Source organism: Diachasmimorpha longicaudata, chromosome 16 (assembly GCF_034640455.1).
Source record: "Diachasmimorpha longicaudata isolate KC_UGA_2023 chromosome 16, iyDiaLong2, whole genome shotgun sequence".
Classification (NCBI taxonomy): domain Eukaryota; kingdom Metazoa; phylum Arthropoda; class Insecta; order Hymenoptera; family Braconidae; genus Diachasmimorpha; species Diachasmimorpha longicaudata.
In genome coordinates, this window is record NC_087240.1 from 3,562,047 (window position 1) to 3,579,819 (window position 17,773).

The window sequence follows — 17,773 nt, forward strand, 5'->3', positions numbered from 1 at the left end:
ACTCCAGAAATGGAATTCCACGTCAGCAGTTTAATTCGATAATATTTTAATTTTTTTATTGTTATAATTTTTTCGAACGTCTCGGAAGTAAATTTGGGGAATTTTTTAAGTAGTTTAAGACGTTTCTTCGGGGTTTAGTCAGACAGGGATGAAGGGTATTGAATGAGGGGAGGAGAGTATTAGAATAAAAATGAGATATTCATTGTTAAAAATATTACATACTCTGTGTGTGGATTTTTAATTGTTTATGTAGGCATTTATATCACGTCAAGAGTCATAATTAATTTTAATTAATAATTTTAGTTGGTAATTTGTTATAAATTTTCATGAATGTGAGCCTTTCTGTCAGTTGCCTAAATTAATGTCTAAAGGTTGATTTATTTATTAATTGCATGGATTTAATTATCCTGTTTTTGTAGAATATTTCGTAATAAAGTGGTTGAGAATGAGAATTTATTTTCTGATTGAGAAAAAAAATTATTGATTGTTAAATATTTTTGTGGTGGAGAAGAAAAACTAATCGAGAATTTTAAGACGTGATTGATAGTTCATGATTGATATTGGAAAATGTCATGTCCGCGAAAATTTATTCCATATGTTTTTATCGCCGTACTAGTTCTCTAGTTTTTCAATTAAATTTGGCTAAACAAAATTTAAAGTTGTCTCAGACTTTTATTTGTGATTTGTTCCGACGTGAGTGGAATGGAATAAATTAACACGACGAGAGAATAATTGTTTTTCAACTCCAGGAGATAAAATTGAATAAAATGTTTATTTAAATCATTAGGAAAGCGACATAATTGTGGAAACAATTTTATCTGAACCATTTTAAATGCAGTTTTAACACAAAAAAATTGATTGTCATTATTATTGGAATGGAATGAGAAAAAAGAAGAGAGACTTGTTAATTGTTAATCATTTTTTTAACTTTAAAAATTCTAAAAATGTTTAAAACCTCGTAAAAAATTTAAATAATTATTGGAAGCAATTTAGTTTCGATTATTCTATTATTTCTCTCTCATTTCATATTAAATCGCCAAAATTATGACACCATTGGTGTCACAACTGTGAAAACCCCGTTTTAATTATTAAATAATTAATCAATTAAGTATCAGTAATAATTAATTTCATAATTTCTCTAAAAGTAACTGTTCCCACAAATTCTGCTAATCGCTGGCGATTTTCAAAAATTAATTCAATTTTCATCCCTTATCCAGAACTTCATTACCGATGACTGACAACAGAGTTTCCCTTCTCACCGACAGCTTCACCTGTCGCCCCGCAGCGCCTTTGTATTCATCATGGCGTCCGGGGGTTAGTGATCAATTGAAATAACCCAAATATTCATTCTTCCAAGCCATCAGTGACCGATAAACCGTTAAAAACCCGTGAGAAACCGTCGCTAAGTCTTCAAAGCAAGTTCTGTAATCACCAAGACCTCTGATAATTCCAAAAACCACAACAAATCGTATTATTTTCTCCCCTCGTGGACCCCTCGTTTGACAGTTCAAGTGCACCCCCTTTTTTTTTCATTCTGAAAACTGAAAGATGAACTCCTGTGAGGAACCAGAGAGCCCGGTGTGCGACACCCTGGACCTCAGTGGCCAAGGACTCAAAAAATTGAGTCGATGTCCCTCAGATGCCGATATCAACACTCTCATTGTTGATGATAATGAACTTCAGCGTCTTGACAATCTCGACAGTTACCACAGAATTACAAAGGTAGAGGATTTATTTTTATTTTTAGAATACTTGAAGAGTAATTCACTGGGTTCCTGGCACGTCACGTACGTAATTAAAGCCCGGATTTTTTTTTTAATAATGAGCGGAATTTTTTCGGGGATTTACTAAGGCTCGGAAAATATTCCCCTGAAGACGAGGAAATTTTCTGTTTTTTTGGGGGAAGAGGTCATTTTTCTCTCGATAATTTGTTTAGAAAGAGATTAGAATATGAAAGATGAATATTATGGAGGACTAATGAGCTCTTTGCATTACTAACAAACTTATTATTGAATGAGAAGGAGTTTAAAGAATATTTTCACGAAAAAAGCAACAAAATTTTGGTTTAGTAAAAGAAGAAATTTTCGTTTTTAATTTTTCACGAAAATTTTAACAAATAGATGCATTTATCATCCAGGTAATTAAAAACGTGAACACGAAAGAGGGTGATTTATTTAATTTAATTTTCACTTTCTAATTTCACCTAATTATTCTGAGAATTAATGAAATAAATTCCTCTTGATGTTTAATTACAGTTGTCAATAGTGAGAAATCAATTACTCCGGATGTACGGAGTCTCCAAGCTGCATAATTTGGTGACATTGAACCTGGCGAACAACGGAATACTGACAATAGAAGGCATCAAGGATATGCCGAATTTAACTACTCTATGTTTGGCAGGGAACAATGTGAAGGTAATTAACCTCCTGACGATTCTTCGCTGGATGAATTGTTACTCTTAAATACTTTTTTTTCAAGTCTATCGAGCACCTTCACACCAACATGAAGCTAGAGCACCTGGACTTGTCCGAGAACAGCATAAGCCACGTGTCCGATATTTCTTACCTGAGGAACCTGAAGGTATTTTTTCTTGATTTTTTTATTGTAAAAGTTGAGTGGGACGGCTCGATAATAGAGAAGCCTATCATTACTGGAAATCCATATTTATTACGATATTCCTGTTATTGAGATATCGATATTCAGTAGTCAATGACTTAAATGGGTCAGACAGTACGAGATATTTGTGTCATCTGTGTTATTTACTTGAGGATCTTTGAATGGGGCATTTGAAAATATTTTAGGAATTATTTTTGCACAACAATCGCATAATAACCCTTCGCCAATGCGAGAGGTATCTCCCGACGTCCCTGGAGACCCTGACCCTTGCCAACAACAACATAACAGATCTGAACGAGATGTCGCACCTGGGGAGCCTCACAAGTCTCATAAATTTCTCGATAGCCAACAATCCCTGCGTCAGTGCCACTGGCAACAGTATGTATCCTTTTTTTTCAACGAAAATACCAAGAAATTCCTGATAAATCGTTATTAGACGAGTGCTGTAGTCCACTAGGCCAGGCAGTACTGCTGACTAGTATTCAGAACACTGAATCATTGATCACGATCGATATCACTCTAGACAACACGATTAGATAAAAACAAGAATAACAAAAATAATAGAATAGTTTAATTCTTAACAACTAGTACGTAGTGGATTCGACTACCGACCGTTCGTTATTAATTGGTGTATGAGCCTCAAATCAATCGATGGATATCCTGTTGATCCCATTGAAAGGTAAGTGTTCAGTGACGATGGGGTAACCGTTTAAAACTGCAGACAAAGTCAGTGAGGAAGTGATAATTTGAGAGGATTTGATCAGCTTTAAAAAATTTTTACGAATTTTTCACAATTTATAGTCATTGAGAAAATTAATAAAATTTAAAAAATAGTTTGTCGTTTTCGAATGGATAATAATCAGTAATTTAAATACGAGTTTATTTTTGTTAATTTATTTCCTGTATATTTTTAATAATTTTAAAAACTCTAAAAAATTCTTTTAAAAATTCTTTTTTTTCAAAGCCTTGAGATTATTTATATGAAAACAATTAAATCAAATAACTAAATTAGTAATTGTTGATTCAACTTTCTCGTTTTTCAATCAATACCAATCGTTGATTGAAATACGTAATTTTATCGCATCTCCACTGAAATAAATCGCGAGGAGAATTAATTCCGGAAATTTCAATGACTTTATCCTAAAAAAAAATTCGGATGAAATTATCAGCCTCAAAGCAGAGTGGCTGTACTCCCAAGGTCGAGGTAGACAATTTCGTGTGGGTGAGCATTCCCAATTAGCCCAATACCTGGCCTCGGTGTGTCCCTTGTCAGGTGAATGCCTCGAGAATGAGACCGACAGGAAGTTGAGATTAATTCTGAGCAAAGCCCAGCATCATCAGCAACAATTGAGCCAGCAAGGGGATACTGTCAATGTACACGGTATGAGTGCCTCCCCAGCTACCAGGAGAAGGCTGGGAGGTAATCGCACGAGCTCCCCTCGACGTCCAAGTAAGTTGGCGATAATAAACTCAATTGTTTTTAATTAATAAATTCTTCGGTGAAGTGCGGCACAGTTGGATATTTCATGATTATTTTTCCCACCCAAATTTCAGCCAATCGAATTGCACCATTTGTTGATATTTTGTATAGCCTACCTCGAATATCAGCGATAATTTTTTGAATATTTTGGTAAACAAACGACACTTAACCAAATAAACCTCTTTTCATGTCATGGCACAATTCTCTTGGCCGAAATTTGGATAGGAAAAATAATCCCCTGAATACCACTCGAGCTTCAAAATTATAGAATATTTCCCTCTAGGTTCCCTGCGTACAAATGAAGTCGTCAAGTTTTTCAGGAAAAATCACTCGTGCTTCGCACTCGTGATTTTTTAGCCTGAAAAACTTGACTCCTTCATTTGTTTGCAACGAATCTATCGGGAAATATTCGATAATTTTGAACCACTTGTGGTATTATATGTGATTATTTTTCCCACCCAAATTTCAGCCAATAGAATTGCACCATTTGTTGATATTTTGTATAGCCTACCTCGAATATCAGCGATAATTTTTTGAATATTTTGGTAAACAAACGACACTTAACCAAATAAACCTCTTTTCATGTCATGGCACAATTCTCTTGGCCAAAATTTGGATAGGAAAAATAATCCCCTGAATACCACTCGAGCTTCAAAATTATAGAATATTTCCCTCTAGGTTCCCTGCATATAAATGAAGTCGTCAAGTTTTTCAGGAAAAATCACTCGTGCTTCGCACTCGTGATTTTTTAGCCTGAAAAACTTGACTCCTTCATTTGTTTGCAACGAATCTATCGGGAAATATTCGATAATTTTGAACCACTTGTGGTATTATATGTGAGAAAATAAAATTTTCAATTAACGATCCATTGAGAATCTAGATTTTTCCATCAGATGTTGCAATAATGAAATAAAATGCAGGAAAATTTCGGAGAATTTCCTTTTTTCCCGCTTCACTGGAGAATTTTAGAATAATTCTTCAAAAAGTGATGAAAAACTCACTTATCTGGGGCCAATAGGTCCCCCTCCTCCTCTCCTTAATAATAATGACATCTTCCTGTATATAAAATTATAAATTTTCTCTAGTTTTCCCTTTGTGGTCATTTCACGAAGATAAATATACACGAAAATTAAACGAGAAAAAATACTGCTCCTGTCCGTCACCTTCGAAAGGTACATTTCGATAAGAAAACAAAGAATTGAATTTATCGTTGTAAATCAGTATTTACTTTGTATTTATTTCAACATTCTATTCATTACGAATTTAATTAATTATCAATTATTCGCCTAACAGAGGATTCATTATTGTCAAAATAGTGTAGCAGTACGAATTCTGCTTTCCTCGGCTTCTAGACCTTTATATTAATGATTAAATTGATCCGTGAGGTAGAGGATTTTATCAATTAATCACTATTTTGTATCAGAGTTGGGTAGACTAGTGTTGTTATCATTTATCATCAGCTTGAATTTACTAAACATTTTTCTTCATTTGCACGCTTTCATTGCGTAATAATAATTCCGATGTCTTCCATGCACACATTCACGAATACCGATTTGAGCCACATTATTCAACGCTGAAATTAGCGTCAATCCATTTAGGTGTCACGAGAAATTCCATGAGAATGAGATCGCCTGACAGAATGGTCACCAGTTGTCACACCGACGCGATGATCTCATCTTGTCATGGACAGTTGGAGGGTCATGAGTCCCTGATGACCCAGAGCCTCGATCCAAACATGCTGTGCAATACTTTTAATAGTAAACTCAGAGAGTCAGGGCTTCAAGATGTCGAGGGTGAGGATTTTAAACTCATAAACTATTTTCTAAAGTTCATTAGAATTAACAAGAACAATTATCATCAGTCCAAGAGCGACGAATCGATTTATGACGATTCGATAATAAAATTCATTCCCATCTTATGTCCTCTTTTTTTTCAGAAACATCGAGTCCTCTCCAGGCAGCCACGAAGCTCGTTCCAGTCCCCGAGTCCCTGATGAGTCCCGACTTCCGTCCGCCCTCGGGCCTTTCCCGGATCCTCCCAAAGACACCTCCGAGTCGTCTCTCATCCCCCATCCAAACAACAATTCCCGGGAAAGCCTCTGATCCCTCCAAAGCCCACCCCATAATCACCGCCAGCACCAGTCCCTCAAAATTCACCAACTTGACCCACAAATCCACCCCCTCCAACCCCCCGAAGTCCAACATAGCGAAGCCCATTCACCCACCGGCCAACGGCAAGTGCCCCCAGTCAGTGAAAATCAACAACTACGTTCAGTCCAAGACGATGACCCCCAGGAGATCCCTGAAGAACTCACCGAACCTTCCACGAGCTAAACCGAAGCCCCAGAATGACAAAACATTAAAACAACAGGCAAATGGCTCGAAAAAACCAAAGGACGACGATAATATTCCATCGAGCGACGAGGACAGCGAATTTTGTCAGGCAAAACTCGATGGTATTCGTCATCGGGCCATCCAACGACGTCAGGAGGATACGAATAAATCCGAGGATCAGACGGAGAAGGCAGCTGTGCTCATTCAGAGGATCTGGAGGGGCTATCACACGAGAAATCTTAATAAAAAAGCCACCAATGTACTCAAGACGATAGAGATGATGAGGACTAACAAGTACATTCAGAAATTATCCAGTGATATGGAGGCTACTAGAACAGCTTTGGAGAGTGAACACAAGCTCCAGCTGCTGCAGATGCAGGTGAGTTGAAAATTATGACGTCAATGCATCGATTATATCTTCAATCGATATTTTTTAAACTGCAATATCGTTTCATTTTGAAGAATCATTTTTTTTAAATATAAAACTGGAATGATATTGGAAAAAATGGAAATGCTGCTGATTCCAGGCCATCAATGCCCTCTGGAAGAAAGTGGTGAGTCTTCAACCTGGCCGAGATGAAGATCCCAACGCCGATGTCGTAACAAATCTCGCGCAGACCTGCAATTTACTCCACACCCAAGTCCAGCAGCTTCAGGATTCGATGAGTGAGATCAAGCGTTGCATGTCTCACATGCAGCCAAGAGCTGGAGTTGACCAGGGTGTTGGTACCCAGACTGAAATATCAGCTGTTCACACACCCGCAGGTGAAGAGAACACCTTCCCCTACGGTAGGACTGTCCACAGGCCTCAGTCATTGTCCATTCATCAGACAATTCATGAAGGGGCTGAGAGCAAAAGTTTTGCTAGCAATTTGGTGGATTCGGTGCTGAAGAAAGTGTCACAGAGCACTGACACCACTGATGACGAAGTCAATACTGATATATTGAACTCTAGTAATCCAGAGCTGGTGGAGCTGGACCGGGGTAGAGATGGCGAAGGACAGGGGGAGATGTTCAAGAGTTGTGAGGAGATTGAGGGCTTCAGGGAGGACGGAGTCGAGGACTTCGAGGATGTTGTTGAGAGCGAGGAGGTGCTCTGCAAGGAACTCCAGGGGATGATTGAGAAGGAGGGCGAGGGGGATTGTGATATCGGGAGTGGAAGGGAATAGGGATAGGGGGCTTCTAGCTTTATTACTGATTGTGCTCACTGTATATAATTGCAAGTGCTCGCGATGTACCAAAGATTTTTTTTTGGGGGTGTGTGAGAAGAGATTTCCTGGGGGAGGGGTAGGATCCTCGCAGAAGTGTTACAATGGTGCGGTTGAAAAATAATTTCCATAAGCGATTTTTTCGATTTTGATTAATCGAGGATTTTTTGATTGATCGAGGCTTCGGAGAGTTTTCTTTGCGAAAATATTGACACGTGAGGGTGAAGTGAATTTTCTTCCGGCGTAGGAGACTTTTGGGAAAGAGAAAGATGTCTTTTGATATTTTTTGAAGAAAGTTGAAGTTTTGGAGGGCTTTGAGGAAAATCGAGACACTAAATGTTGGAGGAATTATTTTTTTTTCACTGGGAATGTTGAGGGGTTATCGAAAAATGTCACAAGATCATTTTTACTGAACAGTTGGGTTTTATCTTCTAATCGATTCCGGAATTTTTTAATAAAATTTGCATTTTTTTTTTCAGTTCTTATGGAAAGGGTCAATATCTGAATAATTCTTCCAGTAATTTTTTAGGGAATTATTTCTTCCCTTTGTTTCACTCACGATTTTTCTTCTCACCATCCTTTCAAATGTCTGCAAGCTGCCAGATACAAAGATTAATGAGGCTATCAGATCTGATTAAGATATTTATTACAAGAAGAACGAATTTCCTAGGATTTTAAACCGTAAATTCAATTGCTCAGTGAATTACACAAAATACTCTTAACGATACAAAAATAATACAAAACATGATTTTGGTGAATGACCGGTTTAAAATTAATTGAAAGAAGATAAACTATGGAAAATAGTGAAGTAGGTAGGTAAGGCCAGGCAGCGAAAAAAATCCTGTTTTTACTCTTTACGTGTGTGAAAAGTTTGATTGAAGAGAGAAACAGTGAGAAAATTTTGTAATGAAGTGATAAAACCGTTAAAATCCTTTTCACATAATTGTGAAAACGACAGAAGATTTTTTCAGTTGAAAAAATCAACAAAATATTGCTAGACGTTAATTACTGGAAAAAAAAATTTTTTTCGTTCTAAATTTCAAATAAGTTTTTTTTCTTATTGTCTCCCGAGAATATTCGTCTCACAAAGTAATTAGCGACGACTAATTAAATCCCTTTTCATTATAAGCACTTTATCACTTCAATACAAGATCAAATTATTTATGAGTGACTCGACGTCAAATCATCAGTGGAAAAAAATTTGTTTTTCCGTAATTATTACCGTTGCAACTTTTCCGTGATTCTAAATAATTAGATAAGACTTCAATCAAAAGTTCAATCCGAAACAAAGAGTTTTGCGCGAACCAGGATTTTTAAAATTTACTAATTACGAATTCGTAGCTTTTCCAACTGCTGATTTGACGATAAATTATTCTATTCGTTTAATTTCAGTATTTCAGTATAGGACTAGTCAATTAGTTGATATTCCACTTATGAATATAACCGAGTTATAGGACCCGTTATGTAGGTAAAAGTTTCTCGTTGGCATTAAGCCCCTGGTGATTTTCTTTAGACGATTAATGGCAGCACGAGGGCGCACAGATTGTTAATTTCATTTTGTAACTGAAGTTAAATATTGAATAGTGACCTTGAGGGTCATCTGAAGGCCGTAGTGGAGTGGTGGCGTCCAAAATCGATAAAGAATTTTTTAAATATTGTGAAAGCCAATGAAAGCAATGAATAATCGACAATTAATCATTAAAAATATAATTCTGTTCTTATCCCCTTCCCAATGAATAAAAGGCTTTACCTGTGTTGTCAAACTGTCCCAAAGATTGAGAATAAAATTTCAGAGATTTTTTTACAGGAAATTTTGTCAAGTGCATTCGTCTGTAGATACCTGACAGTTGATTGCTTTTCGTATAATTAACTAATTCTTTCTGATCCCGTATCCCGTTTGTACTGAGCTTAAATAGCTTTTTCACGTTCTCATCTATTTTCAAATAAATTAATGAAAATTCATCATAAGTTGTGACCTGTGTCCGCTCCAGACGGAACCCTCATACCGACAGTGAATGTTTGACCGATGGTACAGGTCAACCGTCCGCCTGAGTTTGCCCTTCTTTATCATTTATTCTATGTTCGAACTTGAAAAGAAATAGTGGCCTCTGTTTGCCACAGGTCGAACCCTCCTTCCTAGTGCGTAATCTCTCAAGTGATTAATCTGTAATGCTCAGTTTATCTCGAAATTAATTAAATTTTGTGTCCTAACTTGTGAAAATATTCGAGGAGTTATTTAGATCAGGTATTCAAGCTAGTCCAGGTTCACTCCAGTCCAGGTCTTGGTGAGTTCTATAGAATAAAAAATAATCTTTTTAAATTCGTTTTCCTTTTAACTATATTTTATTATCCACAATAAATAGAAAATGTTCCCATGTCATTCAGTTTTAACATCGAGTACAACCTTTAATACTCAAAACTACATTTCCATTTTTATTTTATCGAAAAATGCATTTTCCACGAAAAAAATGTAATTACAAATCCCTAAGAAGAAATTGCCCTCCATTTTTTCAGCCTCATCATGAGAAGAAAACCAGGAATAGGTGCAATTCACAAGCAAAAGCTTGAGCAAGAAAAATACAAAGACAAAGGAACAGAAATTCAGGAGAATCAGCTCGAGCAGATGAGAAATCAAATGGAAATATTTCGAACAAATCTCGAGGATTTTGCAAGTAAACACAAGAACGAGATTAAAAAGAACGCCCAATTCCGTCGTCAATTCACCGAGATGTGTGCATCCATAGGAGTTGATCCCCTGGCATCAGGAAAAGGTTTCTGGTCTGTACTGGGTATTGGTGATTTTTATTACGAGCTCGCTGTCCAGATTGTCGAGGTCTGCATGGCGACAAATTACAAGAATGGAGGATTGATCACCCTAGACGAGTTGAGAGAACGTTTGGTCCAGGCAAGAGGCAGGAGAAAGGAACATCAGGACATTACCAATGAGGATTTACTCGCAGCTGCTAAAAAACTCCGAATATTTGGAAATGGTTTTACAGTTGTTCCAATTGGAAGGGGAAAATATCTTGTCCAGTCAATTCCTGGAGAGTTGAGTATGGATCACACGGCTGTACTGCAACAGGCCAGTGTCTCTGGAAATGCTTATACATCGGTGGGACTTCTCCAGGGAGAATTAAAGTGGGAAATGGATAGAGCTCAGAAGGCTCTGGATCATATGGTGAAGATGGGTCTGGCTTGGTTCGACGATCAGGGAGAGGAGGGCAATCTGTACTGGTTCCCCAGTTTGTTCACAGCTTGTGTGGACTCTTCATCGTAAAAGTTATTATACCTGTGGTACGTTGGAATTATTTTTTTTAATAATTGTTTAACTTCATGAGCCACTTTATGACAGGGTGAACTACTCGATGCTGGAGACTTTCATCTCGATTTGTTTATAAAAAATGGTGATCCAATGCAATTAATTTCTTTAATTTGTTCTTTGGTGTGATACAGATTTGTTTTATATTTACAGGTACACTGCACCCTGTGCTATAAATTGTGATAATCCTAACTCGACGTCGTCATCTGCAATCACCATCGAAGCTGAAATAGATTGAAAAAAAATTGTAATATCGGAAGACAACATTGTTGGTGAGTTTGGCAGGTTTTTGAAGTACCTCTCCATCATTTGTGCTCTGCAGTGAGCCACCTGCTGACGACACATAAGTAATTCATTGTTTAATTGCTCGTTCTCCTTTTGCAACGAGTGGGCCTTGGTTTTAAGCTCCTTAAATCGAATCTGGAATTTATTTGCTAAGGACTGAGCCTCGTCCTTCCACCTGGACATTAAAGTCGAATAATTTCAAGAGAATGTAATTATTTATCAATAATTCTGTGATATTAAAAGGGATTTACTAACTTGTTTGATAGTTTCTGATGAATTTTCACATGTTTCGTTAATTCTGTTATTTTATCTTCGTATTTTTCTCGTAGAATATTCAAATTCGATGATTTGTCTTTGATAACAGCCTCGATATCTTCATTTTTATCACTGAAACATGCGGAAGTCACTCATAAAATTAGGAAATAGCTTCAACAGAAATAGATTTATCGGTTGTCCCCCAAAATGATTTGAAAAGAAGAGATTTAGAAAATTCCTTAGTGAGTGTTTTTGGATTTCAGATAATGAAAGAATCCACTCACATTATTTGACTCTTTCGTCCCTCCAGCTCCTTCTGCAAAAACTCCATCTGCAAATTCAGTTGACTAGCTCTGTATCCAGCCTTCTCAGCTGCATCATTAGCAGTCCTGACATCCTCCTGCATCTCCCTGATCCTCCCTTCGAGTAACCTCCTCTCGTTCTCCCTCCTCGCGATTTCCCTGTCAAAAGTTATCTGCAGGGACCTCAATTCACTAGCAACACTCTCCCTCTCATCCAAAGCCCTCGTGAGTCTCTTCTCAACCCCTGAGTACCTCTCCATAGCCTCTTTCACCCTCTCATCAGCCTCCCTGATTCTCTCCTCCATCTCTCTGCCCCCAAACAGCTGACTCTTCCTCCACCTGTCATTGACACTCGAAAGTTTCTCCTCGAGCTCAAGAATTCTACTCTCAGACGTCTTCATCTTCTCCTCGAACTTTCTCTTATTCATCTCCTCAGAGATAATCAATTTCTCCTCAGAATTCTTCAGCTTCTGTTCGAGTTCAAGAACTTTGGAGGACGAGCGATGCAGATAATCCTCATTTCCATGTTTCCTCTTCTCCATCTCCTCCTCCAGCATTTGAATTTCTCTGTGGGCTCGATCGAGAAGTGTCACCTTCTCTCTCAACTCTGACTTCAGCTCCTTAATCTCAAATGTGTATTTTTTACAATTCATTTCAAAGCTCTCTTTACAGTGCAACAATTCTTTCTCCAATTTCATCGCAAATTCTTCTGCAATATTCGTCAAATGAGATTCCAGCTTCGATTTCTCCTCCAAAGCAGCTGTTTCTCTCTGCATTATCATCTCTTTTTCCCTCATCGCTGTCTCCACAAGAACAATAGCCTCTGCAACTTTGGCTTTTGATTCCTGATCCTTAGTCGCCATCCTCGTAGCTAAACATCGAGTCTCAATCAATTCAGTCTCCAATTTCTGTTGGGCATTTTGGTTGGCTTCCAATTCCCTATTTTTATCTTCTAAATTCGATGTAAGTTTCTCCAATATTTTCTTGTGTGTCTCCTCCTTGATGAAGAGGTCGTTGTGAAGATTCTGAATTGTCCTCTCGAGTTCAGATTTTTCCCTGTTGAGGACGTCCACTCGTTCCCTGCAGGACTCCCACAACGCCTGATGCTTGATGAAATTCTCTTTCGCTTGGACTAACTTTGATTCCAGTGCTTTGATGGCCTCTGAGTACGTCTCTTTGACATTATTCACTTGCTCTTCGTAGTATCTGTGGGCTGTCACATCGTTGTGCGAGGCCTTTATCTCGTTCTCGAGGGTCTCAACTGTCTTCAAGGCCATCTGCCAGAGTTGGAACATCGAGTCCTTCTCCAATTGCACCAGGGATATTTGTTTCTTGAGATTATCGATTGATTCTTTGTCATCGAGACTCCTGGGGTACTCAATGTTGTTGGAATGTGAGAACGATGTTCTGGCTACTTCTGCGGTGATTCGGTTCTCCTTTTGGAGGGACTCAACCTCTCCCCGAAGACGAATTTGTTCTTCCTGGGAGTGGGAGACGTGAGATTGTTCAGTTAAATTCATAAAGTTGGGGGGAATAAAAATTATGTGGGGAGAAGTCAAATCATCTTGTTCTCCCACTTTGTTATTGATTCGCTACATAATTTTGTCATTATACAACAAATGTCGTTTTCTAATGTTTGTTTACTCGCATTTATTTTGTAGTAGAACTACTGAAAGCTTGAAAAACTCACCTTGCAGTCCCTCAGGTCCACCTGAAGACTCTCCACAATTGCTTCGTACTCCTGAATAATGGACTTTGTCTCCTCGGCACTAGAACATTATCAAATATGTAATAAAATAATCATAAATAATTATTTTTTAACTAATCTCACTGTCCAGGCTATTTTTTATCGATCCATAAACCAATGAACTCACGCAGTCCTTTCCATGACTTCAATGTCAGTTCCAGTCATTATTCCCAGCCAATTACTCTCTCTCATCCCTCCAAAATGAATAAGTTTAACTTCTCGACGACGTTTGATGCTTCAGAGGCTTTTTTCAAGACTTCAGACAACATTTTTCACGAGTAATAGCTGAGGGTTCACTATTCCAACGGCTTGTCAACGTTAAAACGTAAACAAACCGGTAGAAGTGCACTGCAACGCCATCTTTGGAATATCGATAATGACCTCAAAATCGACAGCAGGTCAGTCGTTATGATCCGTATGTAGATAACTATTTGCTAGAGCGACTGAATGCCATTCAAGGTTTCTCAATCCAAGATCGATGCTCGCAGCAATCGATTCACTACTGGTCAATTATCGATTTCTGGTGAATCGATTGTTGCCACTGAATCGTTAAGGAAGGCCTCAATTTCTTTAAGAAAAATTTGAAGTCGACCAGGACTCATTTCTGATTATCTAACATCCTGAATCGACTTCCAATCACATTTCCAATGAAAAGTTATCTGACCGTCTCTATGACGTCATGACCAACAAGTTGAGGTTGAACCCAACTGACTCCCGATGACTTATCTAAAACGAGTTGCGTTGAAAATACATTTTTCAATCATTTATTTGCACAGGAGACACTGAGAAAAGTAAATGCACGTCATCAATCATCTGGAATATCTTCCTGACGAATAATTCGATAGAACCAATCGACCCAATCACTGCAGTGAATAATTCCAGTCACGACTGGCTCAATCGCCAACTCTGAAGCATCAATCCCCTGATCCACAAGTGTTCTTGGGACAGGTTTCCATCCTAAATCATCAATATGAATTGAATACTCATCCCAAAGGTGGCTCTAGCTTCAAACTAATCCAAAAGTTCTCCTTGTCCTCCTTATACCTCGCCTTCAGCAAGAATTCCCAAGCCAAAGAGTGCCCAGGAAATTCGTACTCCCTCGCAAGCCTCTGGCACTCCCTCATCCACACCCCGACCTCGTCTGCCCTTTTCTTCTTCCAATTCACATTTTTGCTCTTCAACTCGTGTTCCTTGATGATCTTCGCCGTTAAAACCTGAGTGTGCCAATGATCAAAGAACTTTCTGGCTCTCATCAGCTGTACTGCAGCCCAGAAGACATCAATTTTCCCTCGAATCGCAGTCTTTCCCTGAAGAAGCCTCGCCATCCTCGTCGACAGGATTCTCCTTACCAAGCTCGGTTCAGACTTCTTTTGAGACGAGGAAATGGTATGACGTGTCACCTCCTGATGGTTCTTCCCAGATTTTCCATCTTCAGACGCTGGGCACAGATACGTACAACCACAGTCGTAGTTCTTCTGCGTCCAACGTCTCGGTGTTTCCTCCCTGGCCACCTCTTCATCAAGATCAAGCCCTAGAATTCTACTCAATACGTGACCGATGTAGGGCAGCACTGGTGGACGATCTTGCGCTTTCTCCCATGAGTCGAGATAACAATCTGTTCTACAATTTGTAAAAATCCTGCACAACCTTGAAAAGCTCTCGTACCTCGTAGCGTGATGAGTCTTCAGATGATTCCAAGTAGATCTTAATCTGTAAACCGATGGACTCTGGAGACCCGCGATGATAGATCTGGATGAGTTGAAGTTTCCCATGGAGAAACATTTTTTAGCGGAGTTGATGAGCCTCGCCAACATCCTCGCCCTCATTTCCAATTTCCTGATCATGAGGATCTCACTAGAAGTCAACGAGGAAATTCGATGGCTGAAGGCAATCCAAGCTCCCACGTTTGGTGCATTCCTAGATGAATTTTGGAAGACGATTATCTCGATCTCTGACGATGGTATCCTCAGGAACAAATTGCGATCGATGAGTGTCAGCTGCTTTGCCAAAGTCGTACTGTCTAGATCCCAGATCGTTGCTTTGAAATTTGGTCTCAACAAACGTCTCAGTTGGGTCACTGTCCTCTCTTCGGACTTCTGAAGGTCTTTCCTTCTCTTCCGCAGGTCTCGACCCGGGAATATCTTGTTCAGAATGCAACTGCTCTTACTGCACATCTTCATCCCGTTTGTCTTGCTTCCATCCGAGGAGAACTTCCTCCCTAAGAAGGAACATCGTTTACCATTATCTCTTGTCGAATGAAAATTGTGGAGACGTGTCAAGTGGTTCCTCAACTCCCTGTAGACAGCGGTTGCAGCTCGGGGTCTGTACCAGTAGTTCGGCGTCCAGAATATCACGAGTCTTCCTCTCGTAGAAGTGACAGGTGAGGGTCTTTCAGGGTTTAGAGAAGTCATGGAAACACTCGTGCAGAGCTGCTTCTTGGGGACAGGGAGTCTCATTTCATCATCGACAGGTCTTCTGATTCCCACCAGACTCGAGGATCTTCTCTTCTGAACTGAAATTTTGTCACCGGCGTTCACAGACCAGGGACCCAACCCGAAGAAGAAGTGGGGACAGGTGGCCAACCCGTATCTTCTGAGAGATTTGAACGAATGTCGTGAGGAGCTGTTCGATTGAACACCTTTTCTTCTCTCCCAGATTTCCACTCCACTCTCGATCAATTTGTAAGGGTCCATCAGTTTGTAAGCTGGCTTTATCTTGACTAGGTGATCAGGATCGCCCTCGTGAGGGGCTAGATACAGCCCAGACGAGCAATTCTCACCGATTCCAAATCCAAATCTCGATAATTTGGGAACTAGAGCGTAATTTGATTCTCGATCTGTCTTTCGGCTTCTGGAGATCGTCGAATCATTTCTATCGATATCGCTGCAATGGGGGGAGGGGTGGGACCCGGTGCGAGAAACTTTTGAAATCAATCTCTGGGGATGAGGGGATGGTCTGTGGAGGTAAAGAACGTCACAAGGTCCGATGTCTTTGGCTTTCTGCTGTCGTTTTGTGGTGGAGTATTTCGACGGTGGCCAACTGTGGTTGGACTTCTGGAGAGGAGTGAGGGATACTGGACGCAATTCATATTGAACTCCAAGGTCATCGAAACTGGTACCTGCAAAACGCACGGGAACTGGAGCGTAGAGACCGTGACCGAGTTCGTTGTAAGTTGGACCGAGGTAGATGTCTTTGCGGGGCCACACGGGGGGAATACCATCACCGCCACTGTAATTCTGTCTCTGTCTACAGACTCGGGGATTCCCCCAATCTTTTGGGACAAATCGGGATTCCCCGTCGGAAGAGAGAATGTAGAGGGTGGTGGAGCTTGATGAGCTAGCCGCTGTGGTTTCAGAGAGAGAACTTCCATTTTCTTTCTGCAGTTGGAGGACCTCAATTTGGGTGCACCAGAGGGACCAGAGGGAATCACGGTGGCAGATACCCCCCAATTCGTAATATGTTACGCGACCGCTAATTAATCTAGAATAATAAAAATTTGGGGATTTTACACGGGCCCCCTTTTTAGGGAAAAATGTGTACAAGAGGAGCTCACCCACCTGGCCTTCAGGGTTTTTCTCCTTCGTCTCCTAAAAACACTCAAATTAACAAACTCCAAAGGATAAACAGAAACGAGCTCGAAACACTCGATACTGGCATCGACTCCTGGACAGCAAGTGAATCCCTGATTTTTTTGGAAAACGTCAGTGGCAATGATCAGCTTGGAAGAACTCAATGCCATGGTAACTTCTCTCACTCCCCGGCCGTCCCTCGTAGTCTCAGCGAATGGTGATTCGATGATAATTTTTTCGTACAATTCTTTGTATTCAGAGAAAAGTAATTTTTTAATTCTATTCTGGTCCATTTGTTGGTGGAAATCGACGTGATTTTAACGTAAAAAATAAACCCAATGATGTCGACATTGATAAAAATTAAGTAAAGATAATAAAAAGAAAAATCAATCTATCAAAGGATTTTAATGAGGAAATATCTGTAAAAGGTTGGAAATAATGGCCTGAAGTGAGGAATTATTCAGATAAATCTAATGTCTCTTTATTTTTCATCTCGAATAATTCTACTACGGATGGACAATGATCGAGATGTACAATTAAGCAGTTCTTCCGAATAATAATGACGATGATTCTACGTGAAATTGTTTTTTTTTCTGCCAAGGCCTTAAATTTCTCATATATTTTAAGTACACAATTAAATTAATTACCATGTATTGTTA

The 17,773-nt window shown here is 39.3% G+C and overlaps 4 protein-coding genes across 9 annotated transcripts; 2 read left to right on the top strand and 2 right to left on the bottom strand.

The window, feature by feature from the left end:
* The first annotated feature begins 1,293 nt into the window (after positions 1-1,293).
* Positions 1,294-9,448, top strand: LOC135170203 (uncharacterized). 4 transcript variants are annotated; one of them, XM_064135796.1, is made up of 10 exons: positions 1,294-1,722; positions 2,256-2,414; positions 2,479-2,580; positions 2,802-2,998; positions 3,212-3,295; positions 3,786-4,066; positions 5,182-5,268; positions 5,680-5,889; positions 6,033-6,808; positions 6,957-9,448. In XM_064135796.1, exons 1-10 carry the CDS (start codon positions 1,549-1,551, stop codon positions 7,596-7,598), a joined length of 2,712 nt encoding a protein of 903 aa, XP_063991866.1. In that variant the 5' UTR covers positions 1,294-1,548; the 3' UTR covers positions 7,599-9,448. The 4 variants fall into 4 exon arrangements, with proteins under 4 accessions (XP_063991866.1, XP_063991865.1, XP_063991867.1 ...); XM_064135795.1 differs by having other exon boundaries at positions 2,802-2,994; positions 3,205-3,295; XM_064135797.1 differs by lacking the exon at positions 5,182-5,268 and having other exon boundaries at positions 2,802-2,994; positions 3,205-3,295.
* Positions 9,449-9,738: 290 nt separating this feature from the next.
* On the top strand, positions 9,739-13,623 carry Lsn (larsen). Of its 2 annotated transcripts, XR_010300338.1 has the most exons (4): positions 9,739-9,922; positions 10,152-10,931; positions 11,110-11,228; positions 13,460-13,623. XR_010300338.1 is itself a non-coding variant. In XM_064135802.1 (3 exons), exon 2 carries the CDS (start codon positions 10,159-10,161, stop codon positions 10,912-10,914), a length of 756 nt encoding a protein of 251 aa, XP_063991872.1. In that variant the 5' UTR covers positions 9,739-9,922; positions 10,152-10,158; the 3' UTR covers positions 10,915-10,931; positions 11,110-11,499. The 2 variants fall into 2 exon arrangements, 1 of the variants encoding a protein (XP_063991872.1); XM_064135802.1 differs by lacking the exon at positions 13,460-13,623 and having other exon boundaries at positions 11,110-11,499.
* LOC135170201 (repetitive organellar protein-like) lies at positions 11,051-13,814 on the bottom strand. Of its 2 annotated transcripts, XM_064135794.1 has the most exons (6): positions 13,673-13,814; positions 13,489-13,567; positions 11,781-13,279; positions 11,497-11,628; positions 11,255-11,416; positions 11,051-11,180 (listed from the first exon to the last, which is right to left on the bottom strand). In XM_064135794.1, exons 1-6 carry the CDS (start codon positions 13,735-13,737, stop codon positions 11,159-11,161), a joined length of 1,959 nt encoding a protein of 652 aa, XP_063991864.1. In that variant the 5' UTR covers positions 13,738-13,814; the 3' UTR covers positions 11,051-11,158. The 2 variants fall into 2 exon arrangements, with proteins under 2 accessions (XP_063991864.1, XP_063991863.1); XM_064135793.1 differs by having other exon boundaries at positions 11,051-11,416.
* A 710-nt stretch (positions 13,815-14,524) lies between these two features.
* LOC135170200 (uncharacterized) lies at positions 14,525-17,407 on the bottom strand. Its single transcript, XM_064135792.1, has 2 exons — positions 17,103-17,407; positions 14,525-17,025 (listed from the first exon to the last, which is right to left on the bottom strand). The coding sequence occupies exons 1-2, from the start codon at positions 17,405-17,407 to the stop codon at positions 14,529-14,531; spliced, it is 2,802 nt and encodes a 933-aa protein (XP_063991862.1). The 3' UTR covers positions 14,525-14,528.
* Between the last annotated feature and the right edge of the window lie 366 nt (positions 17,408-17,773).